At 36.9% G+C, this 20,178-nt stretch overlaps 1 protein-coding gene across 5 annotated transcripts in view; it reads right to left on the bottom strand.

Moving 5' to 3' along the window:
* Positions 1-20,178, bottom strand: part of SLC26A5 (solute carrier family 26 member 5) — a 43,064-nt gene that overhangs the window by 15,213 nt on the left and 7,673 nt on the right. For all 5 annotated transcript variants that reach the window (XR_001518087.2, XR_003044064.1, XR_001518088.2 and 2 more), the window contains exons 2-7: positions 10,424-10,628; positions 8,535-8,674; positions 5,347-5,457; positions 3,993-4,159; positions 3,271-3,435; positions 1,362-1,514 (exon numbers count right to left, since the gene is read on the bottom strand). Coding sequence is in view for 2 of the 5 variants with exons in the window: in XM_006925388.3 (XP_006925450.1) it covers positions 1,362-1,514; positions 3,271-3,435; positions 3,993-4,159; positions 5,347-5,457; positions 8,535-8,674; positions 10,424-10,575 (888 nt within the window). In the remaining 3 variants the exon portion in view is untranslated. The remainder of the gene's footprint in view (positions 1-1,361; positions 1,515-3,270; positions 3,436-3,992; positions 4,160-5,346; positions 5,458-8,534; positions 8,675-10,423; positions 10,629-20,178) is intronic.

The raw sequence follows: 20,178 nt of genomic DNA, 5'->3' as shown, positions 1-20,178 counted from the left end.
TCTTTCCCTTGTTCTAAGGAGAACTTAAAAGTAAAAAAAGCCCTGGGGAGAAGTTAAAAAACATTGATTTACTGTAATTGCAATATAGAATTCTGGAAAACATTGCCCTGGGAAACATGAAGAAACCTTTAAAGGGAACCTTGAAAATGGACAGAGTTAGGAACTCAGTCAGGAAAGGTGATCATTTACTTTATAATTAGAGCTTGCCTGTCTCCCTTGCCATGCAAATGAACTGAGAACCTTGTGCTCCCAGAGGAAACAGGAACTCTGTCCGTCCTAATGAGAGAACAGGCTTTGAAACTGCTAGAGACCAAGTCCTGTTGGGATGCAGAGGAGACCAAAGCAAGGAGAAGGATCAAAGAGACTGGCTTTCTTGAGAGCTATGATACCAGCCAGGTGTTCTTGTGGAACTTTTGGCGAAATTTGGATCAGACACCTATAGCTTTTATTTCTTATCCTTATGGTTGCCAAACTGTGTACTAAGGTGCCCCAGAGTGCCAAGGGGAACTCACCAGGACACTGTGGAATATAACTTTCAAGGGGAAACACAGTGACATCTGTCAGACTTCTATTTTGAGGTAGTTCACAGTGTTTACTACATTCCTCTTTTGAGGAATGTAGTAAACTTCTATTTTGAGGTAGTTCACAGTTTTTACTACATTCCTTTCGATCACATTATATCTTTGCAAAGCTGGGCGTTCTGCTGTTTCTATGGTAAAAAGCAGGTATCATGCAAAATCAAAGTGAACAGGAACAAGGGGAGCAGTGGCCATCTGATTTCAAGGTTTGAGGAGCTGTGAAGTGCCCACTATAATCGTGGTTATTTAAGAACATAATATATATATTTTATTTTAATTTATGTGTATTATATTTACAAACAGTTCCTAAGTTGTTAGACATAAATATGTATTAAGTTGTTTGGACCCAACTACTTAATAAATGAAGCTGTTAGGTATTTCATTTGGCCTAGGAATGCCAGGAATCGAGATAGTTTGGAACCTTTGTGTTTTGCTTTTTTCAAAATTGAAACAGCTTAATTTTTTTCAAGTTATTAAAGTTATATGTGTTCATTATAAGACAATTAGACAATAAAAACTTTGAAGAAGAAAAAATCTTCTCTAATCTCATCACTCACAGATAATTCATATTAAAATAGTTATGGGTAGTTGTCACCTATATATTATAAATCGTCTATGTCAATGTTCTAATGCTTTTTTGTGTGTGTGTTGGTGTATCTGTAAACGTTCTCCTTGACAAATTCTAATGTTCTTTTGGCAGAACTGAGAGAAAAAAGATCTAATTCCCTGTTCCTCCCCGTCCACTTCTAAATCCCTCACAGAAATAGCTGAAAGTTGACTTACCGCAAAGAACTCTAAAGGAATGGGTGCCGGCAATTTCTCTTTAAATCTCTCATTAAACTCCTTGCCACCCAACAGCAAACCAAAAACCATCAGCCCGACGCCTAGGGAACACACGTTGAGGTTTTTAACATTCTGCAACACAGCAACTGTACTCTGTAACACAGTGAACACTGGGTGTTTACATTAAGCAATAGCCCCCTGAACAGAGACATTCTAGTGCATGAATTCACACCAGCCATCCCATTACTGGACATTTCTAGTTAGAAGTTCTCAGGCTAAAACCTCTCTCTTTGCAGCTTCCACCAGTAGGAGGCATTTTTACCTGGTCATACAACTTGAAAGTTGGAATTCTTACCCAACAATCTTACTGTGTTCTTTGATATGCTAATGTGTCAATGTAGTATTATAAAATTCAGAAAAGTAATCCTTATACTGAGTCCTGAGCATCAGGAAAGGATTAAGAGTTGATGTCAACAAAATAATCCAAAGATAAACACACAGAAAAGCTTTCAGGGCTGAAAGAGAGAGAAATCCTTGTTGTTAGATGAAAGAGGAATCCGGCATGCTTTGAAGGCAAGAGAGTGCTGAAGTTTGGAAAGATACCCAGGAGAGTTAGAGAAGAAAGTTAGAGAAGAAGAGAGTTAGAGCCATTTACTCTATCCTAGGGTTGCAGTCTCAGCCCCCAAATACAATCAGTACTCCTCTGGACCCTGGGAAAGTAGGTCACCACTGAGCCAGGCTACGCACCTTTCCTAGCAATGCCTAGAGCGTACTTGGGCGCTCGTCGACTCTATTTCTTCTGTGACAAGGCATTTAGAGAAATCTCAGAGTAAGAACATGTTACCTACCAGCTGTTATGGGAAATGAAGAATTTGGTTATTTGGGAATGTTTCTACCATTTGAGCCATTCTAATCCATCAAGGACACAATTTCAATGTCTCTTCCTAGACTCCTAATCTAAAGGTCTCCGTATTCGACTTTCATAAGCAGCCTGTGCCTTTTCTTCATATCACTGAACACAATTTGTAGTTTACTACATATTTATGCAGTTAATGTTTTCCCACCTGTCTTCTCATTGGACTGTGAGCTCCAAGAGGGCAAGGGCCGCACTTGCCCACTAATGTGCCCAACACAGTGTCTGGCACCTAAGTACCTACAATGGCTATGGGTCCTTCTGTCCAAGAGGAGTTTTAGCAGCATCTCAGAAGTTATATTATGTAGCACTGTGACTGTCATTTGGTTCTAATTATTTCATAATTTCCTTTACTCATGGTTTATTTAGAAGTTGTTTCTTGGTCTCTAAACGTATGGGGGTTTTAAAGCTATATTTAGTTATTAAGTGCTAATTATAGTACTGTGTGAAAAATAGAAAAATTTTAGAATTTGTGATCAGTTTAAGTTTCAACATAATTGATTATTACCATTATTCCCTATGTGCTTACAAATAATTTATGTTTTCTCTGATTTGGGTGCAAGGGTCTATACACATTTTAGTAAACTGGATAACTGTGTTAGTTACATATTTTATAGATTAACTTACTTTTTTGCCTGCTTGAGTAAGCAGTTTTTGAGAGATAGGTTCTCTGAATGCCTTTAAATTATTTGTTAGTTCCCAAAGAGAACATAATTCAGTCTTAAGGAAATGCCGTCTCTTTAGCTACTTAGGGTGAAGATGTAGTCACCAAATATAGACCCAACAAAAAATTCCCTGTGAGGTAGGCAGGAGCACATATTAACAAAATGGGACTTTAAGGCTTAATTCCTTTTCTAAGCGCTCTTTGCAGAAGAACCTTAGAATAACTGAATCTCTTCCATTTGATCGAAATTCTTGGAAAAAAGAAAAGTGAGCCTTGAAGAGAAGGAGGAAAAATAAAGAAGGAAAAATGGTACCAGTGAGTTGCTTACTTACATACACCACTGAAAAGATGCCACTGTACCGCTTCGTTTTAACGCCGAACAGATATTTCAGCATGGAGGTGAAGACGTGCACAGCTGCTGCAGTGGTGAACCCACGCACCAGGGGCTCTGTGAGGTAGATGGCCACAAACCCAAACCTACAGACTCCTAGGCAAAACTGGTTTTTTTAATGACAAAGAGACAAATAGATCGAATGATAGATCAGGAAGTTAAAACCAACAGAAAACACACAAAGGTTCTTTCCAGTCCACTTTCTAACACTGCGAACTTGTACCTGCAGCAGTTAAGCAGCTGCAGGTTACAGTCACTGGTTACACAGCAAACAATGGAAGGTTTGGAGTGGCTTGGGGTCCCAAAGAGCACTGGGCACACTCATAGTTTCCCTGTCCCTCAGAACTGGGGCCATGTTTAGTCAATGTCACTTCCTGTTCCTTCCAAGCAGATAAGAGACACCCTCTTTCCATTACTAACCAATCCTTCTTCAAGCTTTTCTTACTTTTTGGAATCTCCAAAACCGACTGAAGCTTGCTAGTTCCTAATAAATATCAATTTAAGTAAGATGTGCAGTCGAACCGGTATTGCTGAGAGCTATAAACCTTGAGCACTGGATTTTTGCAGGCTGACACTGCCCACCATGTAGACCAGCCAAGAGTGCTCGATAGATATTTATGAAATGAACAAATGAGAGCCCATTTCCCTATCTGTGGGTCTTACCTGAATGATTCCTGAAAGTAAGGTCACAGACATGGCAACTTTTACTCTCAAGGCATCTCTTGCTTCTGTACCATTGGTTGCGTTTACTCCTCCTGGGATGACTATATCATCTGGGACTAATCGAACAGCCACACCACCAATCATCAGGCTAATAACAGCAAACGGACCTGAAATAACGAAGCATTAATCAGGAAAATCATCTTCAGTGTATCTGATGTGATTTTGCCAGTAGCTAGGAGACACAGGTGAGGTCAATAAATTATTGTTGAAACAAAATGGTACTGGTCTCCTTCAGCAGTAAACCACTGTCCCTCTGTGTGTGCAGAAGGCATTCTCCAAAAATGACCATGATAATATCTTCCATCCCACATACTGTTTTAGAACCTCGACATTTCCTCATTAGAGGGTCATCTTATTCCTCTCTTCTTGAATCTGGGTAGATTTGTGACATTTTAGTAACCAAAAGAATGCAGAAGTGACTTCTGAGGCTAGGTAACAGAAGGTGACTAGCTTCCACTTGAGAGCTGTAAAACTTGCTTGTGCTGGAGCCCAGAGTGTAGAAAGCTGCAATTGGGATCACATGGAGAGAAGGAAGATGGGAGGAGGGAGGAGGAAGAAAAAGGAGACAGAGAGTGGAGGAGAGGGTGAGAGGGAATGAGAGAGATAGAGAGGCAGACAGAGGCAGACAGAGACAGACAGAGGCAGACAGAGGCAGACAGAGATTCAGGCTTCCTATAGCTGCTCTAGCCCCAGTTCCCATCTGACTCTCAACTGCATGGAGACCCTGAGTCAGAACTGTCCAGATAAGCATTTCCCAAATCCTGCCCCACAGGAACGGTGAGAGATAATGAAATGATTGCTATTGCTGTTGTAAGCTGCTAAATTGAGGGGGTTGGGTGTTTGTTATCTAGCAATGGACATCTGAAACACTGTGTGTGAGTTTGCTGATGGCAGCCTCATGTAGCACCAACACTATTATGAAACCCATATAAATCTGATCCTAAATACCATTAAACCATGTACAATTCAGAGCCTAAAATCAGATGAAAATGCAATACATTCATAGTAATTAGGAACTTGCAGTACCGCTAATAAAATAAACAGGAAAACCAGATGTAAGCAAATTATATTATGAACTGAAGCACTTATTTCAACAACTGCTCTTTTTAGACCAGAAAATTGTCTTTTTTTCATTATGCCAAGATTATAGAAATCTTAGGGGGAGTGTATTTTTTTAAAGCAGTATGCAGTAACAAGCAGATGTTCCAGTAACAAACATGTTATTTCTTTGGTACATTACAAAGCTTAGACATCCAGAAGAAAAGGTACTACATTATCAAGTGTCAGCTTTTACCTATGGATATGTGTCTGGAGGTTCCGAAAAAACAATACATGATAACAGGGTAAAACGAAGAATACAGGCCAAACACCGGAGGCACAGCTGCCAACATTGCGAAGGCTAAACCTGTGGGATTAAAACCAAACAGAAATAGGAGGATCATTAGAAAACAAAGCATTCAATGTGTTTTTATATCTTGCTAAGGATATTATAGTGCAAAGATTTTTTATCATGCTCTCTCCATTTATGTTCCCAATGAGTTCCTTTTTCCTGTTTGGATTGTTTTCTATCCTTCTTGAAGCTTCATGTGTATTGACCTACTTTGTTTACTGGTGAGCCTTACTGTAGGGCAATTGGGTGAGCAGCCAGCATCTTCACTGGGGGAATCTCCAGTTTCTTGAGGGGCAATTCACTCTCTGCCTTGGACTATAAGTTCTTGCAGGCTCTTTGGAGCTGAAGAGTCCAGGAAGAGCCTTCGTTAGCTCACAGTTCAATGTGTAGACTTTTACTTAGTTCTCCTGACATCTTTCAGTATTTTCATCCTACCATCCATTGCATGGGGGTAGATGTGGGGACCTGAGTGTCTATGTGCTACTTATTACATCGACTTTCAATCAATTCTCTTGCTTCTAGCTCTCGCCTTGACTCTCACAGTTGACAATGATTGGAGCCTCCAATTTCCCAATGTTCTGCAGGGCAGGCACCTAACTATTAACTTCCTCCCCTCTGATCAGTTGTCACTTGTTCATTAGTTGCCATCATTTTTCCCCCCGCTCCACGATGTCTACTCTCTCATTTTCTTTGCCCTTGCTAGTTTACCATTTCTATTCCTTTACCATGATTTTAGGGGGATTTTAAGTGAATTTGGGATAGAAGCATGTATTCAATCTGCCATGCTTAACAAAGTTTCTTTACTAATTTAAATAATCAACCACAAGAAATTAACTTACCATCGCTTAAATCTATATCTTTGCTATATTTTGTTTTTCATATTTACCTATCTTTCTTGACTAGTGATAGGCAGAAAAATATCTTTCACCTACAAATTTGTTTGTGGGATGACTGACACCTCTCAGCAATGCTCAACCTACTGCATTATTCCGTTTTGAAAATTTCTTCCTTTCTATAATACCACATGCTCCTGGTTCTTCTTCCTCCTTTCTAGATACTTCTTTTCAGTCTCTTTTGCTGTTTTCTCCTTCTCTCTTTGGCCTTTACTGTTGAACAAAGCTTGATCTTGACTCCCTTCTCTTCTCACTCCACATTCTCTCCTTTGGAGGCCTTGTCTATTGCCATGGTTTAAATGATACCTATATGTTAAAGATTCCCAAGTTGATATCTCTAGCCCATGTTTCTCTTTTGAGCCCATCATTTATTAAATATAAACATGAAATGTCCTTTTGTTTACCTCAGAAGCATCTCACATTTAACATGTGCAAATTTACCCTTCAGTTCCATTCTTCCCACAGTTTTTATTATGTCTGCAATTGACACCTCCATTCCTCAGGTGTTTGAACCAGAAATTTGAGAATCATTCTTGACTATCCCTCTTCTTCACTGTCCCCACATCCAACTCATTAGCCCAGAAATTTTAAAGTAACTCTTGACACATCCTGCTTTCTCATTCTCCCCCAAATCAATACGATAGCCAGTCTTGCTAATTTTAAAATATAGCAAGATATTTAAAATATGCCGTAAAATGTAGTATCATTCTAATTCTTTCCATTTCTACAGTCGCCACCCTAGTTTAAGATGAAAGAAGGCTAACAGGTCAAAAGTAAATTTGTGGAATGGCATTTTAGTGAAACCTCAAGTAGGCAAAATCCCAATAATGTCTCTGAAGCCTCAGTTTGCACAGGTTCACTGTAGCCATCTCCTGTAGCTTTGCCAGTTCAACCTGACTGAAGGCCAGTTTAACATCAGATACTGAGCCTCTGTCTGCTTCTCTCCCTACACTCACCTCTGTCTTTGGGGTGTTGATGCCTAAATGGCTGTGGAAAATTATCCTAAATCTGGTTTAAGGTTTTTGTTTACTAGATTTAATAGACATAATAGATCAGCCACTTGGAAAATTTAAAACTCAGCTAACTGATCATTAGAAGAAGTGATTTTTTTTTTTTGACAAATTAATCATTTGGTAATTAATTTTTGGCAAATTAGAGAAGGGAATAGGTGTTTGGCCAGTTGACCTGTTGGAGCCATTATCACCCTTGCCTATACTGAGTCATTGTCACCTCTAATTGTCTCCCCACATTCACTCCGGTGCTCTTTCCATCAACCAAATCCATTCCTCACACAGCAGTCTCAGTGACCTTTTATAAAGATAACCCAAGTGAAAAACACGCTGATAGTTTTCATGGCACTCAGAATGAATCTCGAAGTGGCTAACAAGGCTGGGCAGACCTGCCCTTGCCTCCCTCACCATGTTAATTCTTCCAATCAAGTCTTTAAACACCCAATTGTTTTCTTGCTAAGTGCCTTCACAGATGCAATCCCTTCTGCCTGAAATGCATTTCCTCATTCTTTACCTGCCTCCTACTAATCCTTCAGGTCTCAGCTCAAATCTCACTTTCTTAAAGAGGTTTTTGTGACTTAACTACTTAAACTAAGTGTCCCTGTGATTACCTCAAAGTACCCTGTATTTTCCCCAACAGTGTTTACCATCATTTGTAATTAAAAACGTACATGTGTTTTTATTTGCTTCATGTCTCTCTCCCTGATTGGAGAGTTAGTTGGTTCCACGAGGACAGGGAGGGCTAGGCAGATGCTTGACAAAAAGTGTAAACAGATGAATAAATTAATAAAATTTTCTTTAGCTCTTATATCGCATATAGAATCACGCAGATGCAGAGGAATTCAGTATTTCAAAGTCCCTTGTAATTAGAATATGAACTTATAGCCAAGAACCTTAATGACAACAATACCAATGGCATGTTCATTGAGTGACTGACTAACCCAACCAGTTCCTAACTATGCTGATCTGTGAAATAGTATCACCGCATTCCATGTGATACTATCTCTGGGGCTTTTTAAGGGTTACATATTTCTGAAGAATTCCTTTAGACAGGCAAGGGTTACTAGAATGATAAGATAAAAACTGTGAATTTGCAATAATGATGAAATTAAACAGAAAAAAAGTCAAGCAATTGTTTGAGAAGATGGTAGTAAGAGAAATAAAAAAGAAATAAATATATTCTACTGACCTTGAGGAAGCTGAAGCACTCCTGTGCTTATGCCTGAGACCAAGTCACCCAACACATACTCCTTGAATTTGTATGCTGGCAACCACTTAGTTATGGGTAAGAACATATAAATGATATTTCTTATTTTCTTAGGAGTACATCTGGGAAGACAAAGAAAGATAGATTAAATGAGGAACATTTCTGTAGAATTCAAACCAAGGCATTTTCCTTTCCTTATATCCTAGAGATAAGTGAAAATGCACCATTGGTATAGATGATGATCTTTTCACTCTGCAGAGATCAGAGACAAGAAGAGCTGCTTCTTGCATTTTTTTTTTTTTTTTTTGCATGGGAACATCTAAATTTGCTCCATAATAATGCTCTACAACTGACCATGAAAAATAATAAAAATTTATCTTCAAAATAATTGAGATAACACAGAAGCTATTATTTTAAAAACAAAATCCTTAATGTACTTCCTGTATTGGTACAAAAGCCAAGTAGGGGAATTACTTACTGATCAAGTTAATTTTTGAATGTGGAACCACTGACCAGCAGCTTCTCATTTAGTTTTCCCCATCCTTATAAAATGAAAGAAGTTTAGACAGGTATTCTGAGCTTAATTAACATGAGTTTATTGCTCTGAGATCTTTGATTAGGTAAACTCAAAATATCATTTGTCACTGGAGTGTAGTAGTTGAGTCCATGTCTGGTTGTCCTGGTTAGGTGGAACACCATGCTGATAAAACCAAGGCCCTGAATTTTATCCCCATGTAGTCCAATTAACTTTGATACATAGTCTGTGTTCTGGGTCTTAGTCAGTCCTTTTGCCAGACTATACCAATAATCAAAGACATCACTGAGTTAGAGTATAGACAGATGAGTTCTATTTTCAATGACAGCCTTAAGTCCTCCTGGTGACAACAAAGTAATTTATTCCATTCAAAAGATAATACATTATTGCAGCATGCACGCTATTTTATATAGTGTCTTTAGTGGTTAAGAGTATCTGGTAATTAGATGAAAGAAGATATTGTAAGCAAAATGTGGGGCCACTGTGGCAAAAGCAATAAATCTGAGTGAAACAAACTGGATTTGATACCTTGTTTAGAAAATTGAGGTATTAACAATAGCTACACTTATATAGTGCTCGCCATATGCCTAACCCTCAGTAACTCTATGATGTAAGTACTATTATTATCACCATTTTACAGAGCAGGAAACTGAAGCACACAGCTGGACTAGAATTAAAACTCAGACAGTCTGACGCCAGTATTTGTGTTTTTAACCTCTCCTGATGATCATACCTAGAGCACAGGGCCACTATGAAGCTTAAATGGGCAGAGCACAGAAGGTGTGGTCTCAGGGGTTCAGGAAGCAGTAATAAGATGGTTCAGTTTTGAAGTTTGGGAGCTATCAATAGGCACACATGTCAGGTACACATGTATTAACATTCTCAGGCCTGCAACATGGCCGCATATGTGTTTACAATATTAAAGAGTCATAGGTCCTTGAGAGCTTAGGTTGAGGACTTACGTTATGGGTGTTGCCAAATGGGCTAGAAATCAAGTGTAGAAAAAAAGACAGAGTGGTTAGAACATTCCTGAGAGACAAAAGGAAGAGGTGGATATTTTGAAGGTGGTGAAGAATTGGAAAGCGGGTTATTTATATAAATCTTTACCCAGACATAAGGCAAGTAGGGATTTAATAAATATGGTGAAATGCATAATAAAGCCTGTGTTCAATCAAACACCTATCACTGACTGAACCTTGTGGAAGCTCTGCATGTCACAAATGTTCACCATTCAATTTATCTCCATTTCACGAGATTTTCCTTATGTATTTGACCTTGCTTCTTTCATAACTGAATGACAGAATAAAAGAAATAAATAGGTTAAAACACAACATACGTGAATGCCTGTTTCAGCTTATCCCCAATGGAATCTGGGATCTTGTCTTTCTTGTGCAGTCTTTCTTGGAGGACCGGATGACTAAAGATAGGCCTTTCCACATAGTACCTCTGGGTTGCTGCAAGGATTTCATTTTCTTCAGCATGATCCATAGTACTCTGAAATTATTCACCAACAGCAGGAGACAAGCATTTCCTGAGTGTCACTAAGAGGAAAAATAAAAACTCTATCTCAGATGCCAAAATCCTACTGATGACTGTTCCCAAGGATCTCTTCCTATCTAAGTTCTTCTGAGGGCTTCTTCATCTTGGACACCCCAGAGCACCTAACATAGTTATCTGTACATGGAGGCACTGATAAATGAAATGGAATCAAAATCAGTAAAAATCAAATGTGACTTATTCCCTCCCAGGGCAATGAGTGGGTAACGTGTACACTTTTAACAAAAATTTGTATTAAATTAAATGGCTGAATATTGCAGTCAATTAGCTCTAGGTCCATATTAGGGGACTTGTGAATAAAGACAACTCTGATCATTTATATGTTAAAAATAAAATAAAATAAAATAAATAAAATAAAATAAATAGGGGCAAGATCAGTCTCTAGGTTTTTTTGAAGGTATATTAGCCTCCTTTCCAATTCTGTATTCACATTTGATTAGTCCTTAAATGGACCTATGGTTCAGAGCCGAGGCTTATATATCTCCATGAGGAAAGTCCCTGGTGACTTTTGTGAAAGGCTATAAGTTAAAAACATCAATGCAATATCATAATATTGTTTTAAAACTGATTATGTTGACATGTATAAGACTATTAGAATGGTTGACTTTTTTTGTTATATATTAATACTATATGGGTAAAAGAAATGATTAAGAATAAAAACCCAATGTTTACACAAATGAAAGCATGTACAAGAATATTTATTGCAGCTTTATGATAATGAAAAATAAGAGAAAATCCAAATGTCTACCTATATGCAATAAAAACTAATGTTTTGTATAGTCATAAATTTAATGCTATGTAGTAGTTAAAACAAGTGAACTAATTCTATATATGTCACTATCAAAAAAATCTTAATTTTCAATAAAAATGCAAGGCGCGGATGGATACTTCCAGGATTCAGTTTTTTAAACAAAGTTTAAAAACTTGTAAAGTAATAATATATGTTGTTTATAGACACATATGTATGTAGTAAATGAATAAAAGCATGCATGACAATGATAAACACTAAGATCAGGATGGTGCTACCTTTGGAGAGAAGGGGAATAAGATTCAGAAAAGATAGGGAGCTTCAACTAATCGCACCTGCAATGTTTTAGTTTGTAAAATATGAATTGGCACAAAGACAGCAAAATGTTAAGATCTGATTAAGCTCTGTGGTAAGTAAACTGGTGCTTGTTACGTGACTCTTTGTATTTCTTGGCATATTTGAATTATATACCCTATAATAAAAAAATTAAGGGCAGGACAACAACAACTAGAGCCAGTGTTCCCAAGTGAAGGAAGTTAACAGCAGAAAGGATGGGTTAGTGTGAGTTAACGGTTAACCGGGTTATCTCTCTGGTGAATGCGGGAATGTGGACGTTCACCAATGCTAGTCAATACAACTCCCTCATGGTAAGAAGTTAGTTTTTCACCGAACTGAAATTACATGCACAATGAAATCAGGTTTGTGCGATCGACCACAGAACATCATGCAAAAATAAATGCCTATGTCCAGGGAGGTTAAAAATTCAAGAGAATAAAAGAGAACTCTAGCAGCAAATGCAATGAAGTACTAAGGATGATATGAAAAGATTAGTCTGGAGAAAGATTTTTGCAGCAGAATCTGATAAAGACTGTATCTCTTTTGTTTTAGGCCAGCAAAGCTGGTTGGGCATCCCTCATCTAACATTTTATGGCGACTCTAGGAACACATCTTAATGCCCAAGAATAATTGGGCTGATGTATGTGAGCGGAGTTTGACACATAGCAACGCTACCACTCTGCCTTCCACCTGCCCCCAACTTCTCTGAAACATTACATGACAGCATTTTAGAACTGTTTGTAATTCAGAAAATCTACCATGCTGCTTTAAGCTTTTGAGCCCATATACAAGAGTTCCACTGACTCTAAGAAATGCCATTTCTTTCCCCTCATTCTCTTTCCATTTCCCCCACACCCTTATCATTGTATCTTTCAAAAGCCTGGTTTTGTTCTCTGCTTCTCTGAAATCTCCCCTCACATATAATCCCCCATGGACTAGGTCAACATTCATTATGTATCATTTTCCATTTTTCTCCCACTGTATTATAATGATTAGTCTCCTCTTCTAGATTATAAATTCCTCAAGGCAACACCATACCCTGAATTCCCAGGATCTAGCTCAGTCCTTGTCTCTTGGCAGGCACTCACTAATTGATGAATGAATGAATTATATCTTTGGATCGTTGCCTCATGATTGCTAATAATGTATGCCAGGCTTCCTCTTTGTTATTTCATAGTACAGAAGATTAAATCTGTTTTAAATATTTTTACTGCATTACTATTTTTTTCCCTGGATACCTCCTCCTTGTCTTTTTCTGTTCTGTTTCAGAAAGATTATTTCTTCCTTCGTTTAGCCATTCAGAAAAAGACCAGGTAGATCAGACGTTTTTCCCCTGTTGCAAAAATAGTTTCACCAATGATTTTACTGTTATCACACACGAATTCGCCCCACTGTCTATGGGATGAATCGTGATGCTCATTGCCTAAGGATGTTGTATCATCTACAGTGCAGTGCTGACCACTCATCACAATGGTCTAGGGAAGGTTTTTTTAAATATACGATTAACAGTTTTTTCAATTACAGTTGACATACAATATTATACAACAGGTATACAACATAGTGATTAAACATTTATATAACTTACAAAGTGATCACCCCAATAAATCTAGTACCCATCTGACACCATATATAGTTATTATAATATTATTAACTATATTCCCTATGCTGTACTTTATATTCCTGTGACTATTTTTATAACTGCCATAGGGAAGGTTTTAAAGCAGTGGTGTCAGGTCCTCACTCTGAACCTCCTGAATTAGAATTTCCATGAGTAGGGCCTGGGCAGTGGACCTTCACTCCATTTGAGTGTGGGCATGAGTCACTGTACCCATATGTAGTAGATTTCAGAGGAATGGAATAGGTTTATACTGAAGTGTAGCAGAGGAAATGAAATATTTCTAAAATATTAGACATTCTTATTCTTATTTTCCAAAGTTCTTTGGCATTCCCAACAGGAATTCCTGATTTATACCCATTACTCTGAAAGCCATTTGTCAACCCCTCATTGCTCCTCCACCGTGAACCTCTTAACATTCTGTTAAGTAGGGCAATTAGATGTATATTTTAAAAGTGCCCCAGAGAATTCAGATGCTCAGCTAGGTAGGTATTTGACATATTTAAAAATACTGGCTTTCAAGTCTGCCTGAACCCAGTTAAAAAACAACAATCTTTGGGCTATACACCTGAACAGTTAGAGCAAAGCCTCTGGGGGGGTGGGGGAGGGGCTCAGAAATGTTTTAAAAAAGCACCCTAAGATGACTCTAATGAATAGGGCTAAGAACCACTGGTTTATAACCTAAGAGAGACAGAGAAATAAATACAAAAAAGACATAAAATCAAAAAGAAACATTTGAAAACAAAAGCCAATAATACGCTTTTAAAAAATTAATAATGAATCAGTGACATGATTAAAGCTAGATGAAATCCTTTTAAAAAGTAATCTTTATAATACAATATAACATAATAAAATATAGTATGGCATAATATATAACAGGCTTACTGAAAAAGTACATAAAATAAATTTGAAGAGGAATTTGAAATACAAGGATATGATTTAGCAATAAAAATCCTTTGATTTCCAACTGTCACTGCAAAATATCATTTTCCCTATTATTATTATGTTTCTCCTATGTCATTAAATATTTTTCGAAATATGAAAAAAAAAAAATCCTTTGAATGTCATTCTTTAGGGAATTGGTTCTTAGCCCTAGCTGTACACTGGAATCACCTGAGCAGCTTTAACTAGTGCTGACACCTGACTTCACTGCCAGGGATTCTGATTTAATTGGTCTGGGAGGCAGGCAGGGATTGAGAGCGTAAAACTCTCTAGGTGATCCTAGTGCTCAGCCAAGGTTCAAAACCACTAAGGGATGGCAGTATAAACATCCACACCCATCTACTCACCTTTCCCATGAAACAAAAAGAAAAAAACTGACTAAGGTGTAAATAAATTGTATGCAATACATTTTATTACTGTCTTTGCTTATTTGTACCTCTGAAATATTTAATAAAAAATTGCAAAATAGGAAAATATCAAGCTTAGGTTTTCAAGCAGTCTTGTTTCTGTTCTTATGTTCTCACAACAAAAGGGAGTTGTGTTAGGTAGGCAGTGCCAACATCTGCCACACTTCATGCAAGTGCAGTCTTAGTTGTTACAAACATATCGTTCAGGGTTTAAATTGGGAGTAAATCTCAAAGAAATTTAGATCTCAAAACATTAGATGGATTTAGGAAAGCATTAGGGAATGTAATTTATGTAGGGTTGTCAAATAAAATATTGGATGTCCAGTTAAATATGAATGTCAGATAAGCAATTTTAACTGTGTATCTTATATTTTTCTTTGCTAAATCTGGCAACCAGAAATCTCAGTGTGTTAGGAAGAGGTAGAGTAAAGAGGAGATTCTCAAATATTTTTGAGGTATTAGGACCCTGGCTCTAGTCTATGTCCTTGAGATAACTGGCAGTTTAGAGATGTCTTAAGTGGTAAAGGAAAGGACTGCTGGGAAGGGTAAGGTCTGGAAAGGAGAAGAGGATGTTATAATGAAAAGCTGTCCTTTGGGAGAACTTTTAATGCTCATCAACAATGATTGAATAGTTAAAGCCCTGAAGGCTATCAATAACAACTTTATCAGAAGAACAGAGGCAAAGTAACCAAGGGACCAATGCAAGGAGATCAAATGACCAGACTCTTTATCTGATAGATAATGAGTTTTCAGTATGCTAATTGAAATTATAAATCACCAAGTTGTAAAACAAACCCTCACATGAGAAAAGTCACTTCTGAGATAGCCTAAAGGGACAAATCTTCTGGTAAGCCCTCAAACAAAAATTCTAATGACAGAAAAATCCAATCGACCTAGAGGTTCATTCAGGTCCTGTTTTCCGTAGCTATAAAAAGGGATTTAAAAATAGTTTAGAACATCTTTCATCACAGATTTCTAGATCCAAAAGTAATCTTAGAGATCATCCAATTTAATGCCTTGCTTTGTAGGTGAGAAAATGAACTCAGCTACACTCACTTGGGGGTAAGTGACTTATCCAAAAATATTCTCAAAATGCAAAACTTATTTCCTATTCAAAGTAATCATCAAATTTAAAAGGCACAGATATTTATAAATAAAAATGATCACAAAACAGCAGCAACATTTTAAACTTCGAACTAAAAGCAAGAAGTAGTTGCTTCCCAATAATGAAGATTCACCATGGTTTTGAGGAAGATGTTCCACATTGGAGGAAAAGGTCGGGGTCTAGCCCTAGTTCTACACCTCAAGCACCTGAGCCGTTCTACACTGTGATAACAGGGTCAACTCGATCAGGAGTTTCCATACTTGGAAGCACATCAGAATCATCTGGCGAGCTTGAAACCACAACTTTCCCAGCCTTTTCAGGATTCTAACTTAGTAATTCTGGAACCTGTATTTTTTTATTGGAGTGAGATTGATAGACAACCTGTTTGGAAACCAGACTGTAAGCTCCATGAGAGCAGAAACCCAATAGAGTTGATTTCTGTAAAGTGACTGTTACACGGGCTTCAAAAATGCTTGTTGAATAAATATGGAAAAATAACTTGCCTCTCTGGGTCTAAGTTTCCTTATCTTTAAATAACATTTCCAGTGACATTTTAAAATTAGTATTAGGCAAGTTTGTTCAAAATGCCAATTAAATCTTCGTGCTTAAACTAGGATGGATTCAGTTGTCTAAAACAAAGCACACACACACCAGTTCAATAACGTTTTTCTTTAAGTTTGACAGTGAGTGATTATTCTTCATTGTGCACTGGAGGTATCAGAAAAGAGCGTCTCAGAGCATCCATTCGCCTATTCAAAGTAATTAACTTACATCTTTACAACTCTAAAAAGGCAGGTTAGTTATCCTTTTAATTTCAACTATCTGATTCCCAAATTTAACTCTATCTTTCACATAATTTCTCTATGGGCATCAGCACGAACAACTAACAAAAGTAAATGTTATTTATTATGAAAGGTTTCTACACTTCCCAGGGCAACAGGACATAAACTTTTCTATAATGTACACAGCATATAGAAAAGTCTTCATGAATTATAGTCCAGAGAAGTAATTTTTTCTAAACTCTTGAATTTTCAACCTCCTTGGACATAGTCATTTTCCACTTTCAAAAAGCAATTTGAAAAAGCTGCTTCCTCTTCTCTATACTTCTGGGACTCTTAACACAACCAGAATATATTATCTTCTTTCCCTTATTGATAATCATTGACTAATTGCAGTGGCTGAACATGTTGGACGAGCAAAGGCCCTAAAATCTATGCAAGCTGATCCTGAACGTAAATCGTAAGCTCTCTGAGGGCAGGACCATAGTCTCTGAATACTCAGCACACAGTCTGGCATGCCGCAGGCTCCCAGACATTTGTTGACTACATGCTCTCTTGAGTGTATTTGAGAGGTGAAAGACAAGTTGCCTGAGTATTTAGCCTGAAGTTAAATATTAGCACCCATCCTTTCCCTCTTCTTTTATATTTATCTTCCTCTGGTAAAAGATTCTTAGATTAATATTCAGATAGGCAACACCCTAAGGTGTAGGCTTTGGGTTCAGAAGGACTGTATTTGGAGGCTGGAACTGGCACTTCACAACCATATGTTTTTAGCTAAAAGCTTTCTGTCATTTGCTTCTCAATAAATGGCAGTTACAAGTGTACGCTGTGGAATCACACAGACCTCAGTTCCCTGGCTTCCGCCATTATGACAGGATATCCAGCAAATTATTTGATCAAATTATAAGTAGGATGACTGTAAGTCCTGCCTGAGGCTTGCTGTCCCAGAGTAATTATTACTTCCAAGTACCCTGGACTGGAAAATTACGTTTCCTTCAGATCTGTCAGCTATAACACAGATAAAAATAAAACCTCATTAAAGATCTGTGAGGAACAAATTAGAAAATGTTTCTAAAGTATTATCGTGGGGGCCTGGCACACAGTAAGTACTCAATTTTTGTGACTGATTATTATTATTACTATGCACAGGGTACCTAATTTCCCTCAACCTCAGGTTGCTCATTTCTAAATGGGGATAATTATTTTTCTTTATTATTTGTCTTTTTGAATCACTATTATATTCACATGGCTCAAAAATTCATGTGTAAAAAGAGAGTGAAGTCTTACTTTCATTCCATGGCTGGGAGGCAACCAAGGTGTCTGTTTCCTGTGTGTCTTTCCAGAGATATTTTATACACAAGCAGATATGAATATACAGTTGTCTTCCCATGAATGGTAGTATAACTTAACAATATCTGCACCTTGCTTTTTTTTCACTTAATAAAATACCTTGGTGATCTTTCCATATAGGTATTAAAGAGCTTCTTCTTTTATTTGTATTTTAAACAGCTGCATAGTACGCTATTGTATGGATATTCCATAATTTGTCTTAGCCAATTCTCACAGTGCTTGTACAGAGGACTGATCTCAGAAATATAAAGCACTTAGAATAAGGTACTCGATCGATATTTATTATTACCTTTTTAATCATCTTATGCTTATTTCCTTTTACCTGCTCCATTTCTGGCGGCCTTGGGTCTCCATTTACTCATTTATTCAGTAGAAATTGCATTTTACTGACCCTCTACTTCTATGTTTGGCTATAATATGCAAGCTGACTACTTAGAGATAAATAAGCTATGGTACGTGCCCTTGGAAAACTTGTCATCAAATGTCTTTGCAGCAATCTACATCCTTTTAAGGATTTCTTATATGTGTGTAGAGGCATATGATATAATAGAGCATGCAGGGGAACACAGAAAGTTTGGAAGATGGCAGAAAGATTGGCAGAAAGGAAATACTGACATTAGGAAATGAGACCAATGGCCTTTGATATATAAATCATGTTACATGTTACTTTTTCCCTTCTTATTATAAAAGTAATACATGAGCACTGTGAAAATTTGGAAATTTTTCATTTTTCTCAGGCATAAATGATACATATTAAATGTATATTACAAATGCATAAATTTGAACATATATAATGTATATTTACATGGCGGATATACTATCTTAACAGTTTTGCATTAAATTTTTTTTTACTTAATATTATATCATAAACTTTTTGCCATGTCAGTAAACAACTTCAGAAGCATAATTTTTAGTGGTTGTAAGTTTTCTAAATATATATGTATCATGATTTAGTTAACCATTTTCCTTATTATTAGATACTTAGGCTACTTCCAAATTTTTGCTATTATAAGTGGGATTTTATTTTTATCTGTGTGAGTTTATGTGTGTGATGATAAAAAATAGTTCATATTCAAACAATGTTAATGCTCATTTTAAGTATTGGGTAATTTACAAAGTAAGCACATAAAAACTACAAATTAACTTAAAATAAGATGAATAATAGACATTTCTGTGAGCTTCTTATTTATATATAATAATAGTTAAACATAATTATAGTAGTTAACATTTATTGAGACTGCAATTAAACAATCACAGCATCCATGGAAAGTAAGAATTATCCACATTTTTCAGATGAAGAATCTGTGGCTCCCATGGATTAATAAAAGCTGGGATTGGAATTTAGGTCTGCTCATGTCAGAAACTGTCCTCTTATGTTATACTGCCTCATTAACTGTGTATTAGATTAACAGTGATCTTAACAAAATTAAAAGCAAGATTAGAAGTCAAGGAAGGCTTCAGAGAGGTTACTGGATTTGAAGTACTTGTTTAATGATGGGTAGAAGGGAAAAGTGAGGGCATGCAATTTGGCAGAGAAGTGAAGGTGAAAATTGATAGGAAATGTTCATAGAATACCAAAAGCATCCCAAAGCATTGTGTTTTGGGTGGTTACAGGAAGTAAAACTGGAGAGGTCCAATAAGACCAGGTCTTCTAGGACCATAAAAGGCAGGCTATATGTTCCAATTTGAAGCCACATGCTCTAGTTATTTGACTATGCTCCCATCCTCCTTTGTCCTATATGGAACTACTAGTCAAAGCCACCATGCCATGCAAAAATGATTCATTTCCATTAAAGAAACTGAATCCCTTCCAGCACTAATTTGTTGTAATGCCATAAGTTGATAAATTGCAAGATTTATTTTCCAACTAGAAACACTTGAAATATCATTAATACTCACAAGATACGCCTCCAGAATCTTGTGGTAAAAAATCTTTGTGATAAAAAATGCAGTAATTCAAATAGATGCTTAAGTTTGAATGACAGATATTTTTAATAAGAAAAAATTCTCTACTTAAGTGAAGATGGAAGAAGAATCTACTGGTTTGCCAGTCATTTCTTCTCCTAAAATAACTTTGGTCAAAAAATACAGGCATGATAAAATTGCAAGTATTGTGGAAGGGCTAATCAGAAAAAGACAGTGACCCCCACTCCCACTACCTCTTCTCCCTAATTCTGGCTCTATTCTCTGAAGCAACCATTTTTTAAAAATTGTTTTGTTTTAGTTCTTCTGGTGGGTTTATTTTATTTTTA

This window comes from Pteropus alecto, unplaced genomic scaffold, assembly GCF_000325575.1.
Source record: "Pteropus alecto unplaced genomic scaffold, ASM32557v1 scaffold109, whole genome shotgun sequence".
Classification (NCBI taxonomy): Eukaryota; Metazoa; Chordata; class Mammalia; order Chiroptera; family Pteropodidae; genus Pteropus; species Pteropus alecto.
The sequence above is the reverse complement of the archived record's forward strand: the minus strand, read 5'-3'. Positions and strand labels throughout refer to the sequence as shown.